We start from the raw sequence: 5,606 nt of genomic DNA, 5'->3' as shown, positions 1-5,606 counted from the left end.
CATCGACTACGATCCTTCCGACTAAACGAATATGTCAACATTGACTATTTATATTTGCTTCATGTACTTCATATAATGTACATCAAGCCAAGGCCTTCCCCCTAAGGAAGTGCCTCATTTGTAATCGATTGCAAATAATAGTGGACACATTCAAACTAGGCTAGACCCCGTTGTTTTTCCTCCATTTCAGGGGTTTTCCACGTAAAAAACTTGGTGTCTCATAAATGCTACACTCTCTCTCTTATCAGATTACGTGCTGTATTTTCGTACAAAGTTAAGACGTTAAATTTTATATTTCTCTACTACCATGAATACTCCAGGACGCAACAAGCTTTAATCAATCTTTTGATGCAAAATAAAATGAGAAATTCATACGATTTTTTTAAATTTGTTATTTCATAAAATCAAAATATAAAATATCGAACGTTTGATGAAATATTTTCTTAGGCTGACTGTATATACCTAAGGTGACATATTAATAAATGTCATGGCAAATTATAATTATATACAATAGGATGATATTCTAATAATTAAATATAAAAATTTTGTTTAGCATATCAATAAAAAATCTTTCTTAAAAAGATTATACACATTACTTCACTTGATTGTTTATTGCAGAAAATTTTACTTTCTGATATTATATTTTTCATACTAATCTCCATAATTATAGGCCACTAAATTCTTTTATAATAGGATATGGTCTAATATTAGACTTAGAGGGTGTAAATAAATCGAGCATAACTCAAGTTTCTCCATGTCTGAACTTGATTAATTAATCGAGTCAAAACTCAAGTTCAAACTCAATTTATGCGTTTGAGTCGGCCTTTGTTCGGATTTATTTATTATGATTTATTTAAAAAGTTGAAAATGATTCATATTGAAAAATATTGATAAAAAATATATATGGAAAAAATAAGAAATCTCTTTATAAATGAAATTGATGAAGCTTTTTACATTTTTAAATATTTTAAACAAATGAATTCTAATATAATCTTAATGTTCTTATATTAATATTAAAAAATTGGTCAAAAACTAACATATCAACTTTAACCATGCTCAAATTTAACTCATTAATTCATCAACTCATGACCTACTTATCAAGTCAAGCTTGTTCTAACCCGTAACTTTTTTACTATTTTCTACCGTAACTTTGTAGTTCAATTTTTTTTTTGAAAGCAATTAAAAATTAGTACCAAAAAATTATCATTCCTAGCTGAACTTAAGGAGGCAAATGCCAGAGCAGACCATTTACAGAAATAAAGTTTAAAAGCTCTAATCCAGTTGCAAGGGCCTAAAATGAAAATTCATAATAATATTCGACAGAGCTTTCTTAAAGAAACAAAATATGGAATGGAAAAGAAAAGTGAAAATATTGACAAAACAATGGCGGAAAAAGAGGCTACACCTTAACATTAGCAAGATCGAAGCACAAAGTAAAATAAATCCAGAATATCTTCTCAAAAGGAAGGTGAAATAATAATTAAATATATCATTTTTTGCTCATTGTATATATACTGTTTTCATGTCCGGAATAGGGAGAATCTCGCTCCAAAAAGCACCTCTCTAATGCTCAGAACACTGATTGACATCCACATGACTTTTATCAAACCTCGATGAGAATGATTGGAAATGCAAGAAAATCAGCTCGCTAAAAAGATTTAGAAATAAATTCAAATTCATATTTTAATGCGTTAAACAGATCGGCTTCCATATCTATAATCATCATCTTTCACCAAAACAAACCCTACGATCGATCTTCAAGAAGAAACAACCCTCCATTACGGAGCTCTATAGATATTTCTCCTTAGTTGTAGATTTTACTATAATTAATAAAAAAAACTGCAATCAAAGCGGTAAAGTCAAAGATGAAGAGAGAGATCGATATCGAAATCGACGCCACCGTCCGCCTCCGGCGAGACGTCTATGGCTGAAGCGGCGGAGGCTGGAGAAGAGAGAAAGTGATGAGTAGAGTAAGCGAAAGCTGTAAGAGGCATAGAGGGGGAGGGTACATGACCATAGACGTAGGCATATGCCACCGGCGGCTCAAACCATTGCGCCGGAGACATCGGAATCGAAATGTGCTCGCGGAGGTGGACGGCGGCGATGCATTTTCCTGTGCTCGATGCGGAGGCTCGGCGCGTGGCGGCTGCCCGCTCTTTCTTGTGGGCGTTCTGGTGACCACCTAGGGCTTGAGAGGTGTAGAATCTCTTGGAGCAATAGGTGCAAGGGTACATCCTACGGGCCGACGGCGGCGACAGCGGCCGCGGCGGAGACGAAGGACTGTTTTCTATCTTTGGTTGTTTTTCCAGCGAGGGCTGCTTCTGGTAGTCGAAGTGGTCGGTTTTCTGCTCTGCCATTTGTGGTCAGAGAGAGATTGGAGCAGATGGAGAGTGGTGGTTAGTGGAAGCAGAAGTGGAGTTTTAAGGGCGGGCTGATGCTTTTATGGCTTACGTGCAGATGATTGATTCTTTTTGTTGTTTACGAAATTACCCTTATGTTTCCTTATAATTTTGAGTGACGATAATATGAATATTTCGATGAACATTAAAAAATTATAATTTATATTAAATTAATATAATTTATAATATTAGATATAATAATAATTATTTTTAAATTTTATATTAAAATATTTAAACGAGTCAAGCCAAATTCGAGTGGCCGCTTGTTTAAACTTCAACATGGACTCCAATAAAAATACAAGTAAAGGCAATAAAGCTCCAGCTTTATTCAATTAGTATTCAAGATACGTTCAATCTCGATGATGATCAAGCTAGTTCTTGAGCTTAGCTCGTTATATATTGAAGGAGAGAAAATGAATATGATAATATCATATAATACAACTCATATCATACTAAAAAAAATAAACCATTCACAAATATGTAATAAATAAGATTAGTTTTTAAATATTCTTTATAATTTATATTTAAATGTATTTTATATAATATTTCTTAAATCGACGTACTCGAGCTAAAGAGTCTAGTCAGTTTGGTTCAAACTTGACATTTCTATATCGTAACTTAACTCCAGGCCATTTATAAGATAACCAAGTCGATACAGAAAGTGACATGACTCACCGCACCTCTAGCCAAAGTTGCTAAGTCTTGCGTAAGCTATTTTACCAAACTTACTAAATACTTGATAGCTTAGCTAAAAATATATAAATATTTTTAAATATTATTAAAAAACCCATTTTAAATATTTAAAATAAATTTTTAATATTATTTTAAAAATGTTAATAAAATTTTATTTTATGAATTAAATTTAATTAAAGATTAATATAATATAAAATTTAATCTGTTAATCATATATCATGTTAATTTTAAATAATATAATGAGTATAAAACTCATTATGATCAAGTTTTGATTAAAAAGAAATTCAAAACTTTCTCTAATGTTAATCATGTGAAAAATGTATTTTAAATAACAAATTATGCTTAAGGTGACATAAAAAAATAAATGAACGATCAAATTCCAAATAGATCCATCTTTAATGAAATTAGTTTTGAGGCAGGATAAAATAGTGCTATGATGTATTCCATTATATTTCATTTTTTCTTATAACTCATTGAAAGTAAGCTTGTTAGAAGCATGCATGTTTCATTCTTATTACTTTCACTACAGAAATTTCGTGGATCACCGGCGAAAAAATTCCTCCGAAATTTTCACCGGTGATTAGTACATGCAGCATTTTTTCCATCAAAACCAAGCGCCAGAAAATTTACTTAATTTCCAACAGATTTTTCCACTGGTAATCCGACGGATTTTCTGCCTGTAAAAGCCCTATTTCGTTGAAACCCACCCTCTTTTTTCATTTTCACCTTCTTTTTCCCAAAACTGAAACTCTCGTTGTCTCCAAATCTCGTCGTAGTTTCAGGTGGCTTATTGCTCATTTCTCTCCATTTCTTCCAGATTTAAGAGGTAAAACTCATTCTCTTTGCTCATTTCTATTTTTTTTTTTAGAAATTTTAGCCGTTAGAACATATCCAATGTTCATATATGATTAAAAATTTGATAGGTAAAATTTTTCTCTTTGCTCATTAAATATGTTTGAGGGATATTGATTAAAATGAGTGATATTTTTGCTGTGTTACATATTTAGATGGAATATATTCAAATATGATATTTTGTGTTACTTAAATTCATAAGTAATAGTGAGGGATGAGAGAGGAGACTTGGGTTTAGGTTCTGATACCATATAAGAAGTTTGAATGCTGATTTGATAGTAATTTCATTGAGATATTATATTAAACGTAGGTAGAAGAGAGACTGGGAAGTTAGGGAAGAAATTTTATTAGAAGAGTTTCTCTTGCAAAGATAATATGAGTATGATGTTTACATAGAACATGAAATAAGAAAAGTGCTACAAGGCAATATTAACTATAAGACAAGTACATATAGAGAATAAATGAGTTGTACCTCAGATGTTGAAATTTGTTATGAATGAAATATTAATGATTTATTATTATGACAGTTATCATATTTATTTTGATGAATTCAAATTAAAATATTCATTAATTAAGATAGATAATTATTAATTTTTATCCATGAATTAAACTTATGTTTCATCTCATTAATAAGAGTTGTTAATGATCTTATTTATTTGTCTACGATTGTTTTATTTTTTTGGTTGTTAATTCAAAATCAATATGGATATCTGAGAGGAGAGGTGTTGGATGTATATAGAATTTTTTTTAGGACGAAAAACACTAACATATGAATTTATTAAGAGAGTTGGATATTTTATTCACATGGCATGCCAACTACCTTCGTTTAAGTCAGATGGAATATTTAGATGTCAATACTCAAAGCATAAAAATCAAGCTTATCTTAAACCCGACTAGGTTAAGCTTGATTTATATCGTTGGAGATTTATCCCAAGATATTAGTTTTGGACTTCACATAAAGAGTATGAGCCACATACAAACACTCATTACGGTCCCTCCACAACTTAAAAAATAGTAGAGGAATATTAAATTAATAGAACGTACAAAGAACTTGTTTTTAATGCAATAAGTCCAAATCTAAGAGGATGTATAAAAGAATCATCTAATATAGAAACACAAAAATTCAATGAATTTCTATGTGCTACTCAACAATCAATTTGGGATGGTTGCACTACTCATTCTGAGTTATTGGTTACTATTAGATGTTTAATATTAAAATTGAATATAATATTCATTGATAGTGCTTAAAAAAAAATCCTAAGAATAATTTAATTCTCACAAATTTTTATCGAACAAAAAAGTTAATATTAAAGTTGGGCAAAAAATTGATTGTTATATGGCAGTTGTATGTTGTAATATAAGGATGATGTGACAAAATTTAGTTATCATATGTGTAGTACATATTGATTCAAAACTTAATATAGGAAATAACAAAAATAGAAGGATATTGCATATTCTCAATTAATTTATTTACCAATTATTCATAGACTTTAGTGGTTGTATGTATCAATGAGCTATATAGGTCATATGTGATGACATAAGGAGAACTTATCTCACAATTGTGTTCTTTCTCATCCATCAGATGTTGAAGCATGGAAGCACGTTGATCAAACACATCCTTCATTCATTGTCGAGTAACATAATATAAGATTAGGATTACGT

General features: G+C 30.6%; 1 protein-coding gene across 1 annotated transcript; it reads right to left on the bottom strand.

Moving 5' to 3' along the window:
• Nucleotides 1–1,859: 1,859 nt before the first annotated feature.
• LOC110109365 lies at nt 1,860–2,357 on the bottom strand. The gene has a single exon (XM_020840401.1). It carries the CDS (start codon nt 2,355–2,357, stop codon nt 1,860–1,862), a length of 498 nt encoding a protein of 165 aa, XP_020696060.1.
• Between the last annotated feature and the right edge of the window lie 3,249 nt (nt 2,358–5,606).

This window comes from Dendrobium catenatum, unplaced genomic scaffold (genome assembly GCF_001605985.2).
Source record: "Dendrobium catenatum unplaced genomic scaffold, ASM160598v2 fragScaff_scaffold_1402, whole genome shotgun sequence".
NCBI classification, from domain to species: domain Eukaryota; kingdom Viridiplantae; phylum Streptophyta; class Magnoliopsida; order Asparagales; family Orchidaceae; genus Dendrobium; species Dendrobium catenatum.
The sequence above is the reverse complement of the archived record's forward strand: the minus strand, read 5'-3'. Positions and strand labels throughout refer to the sequence as shown.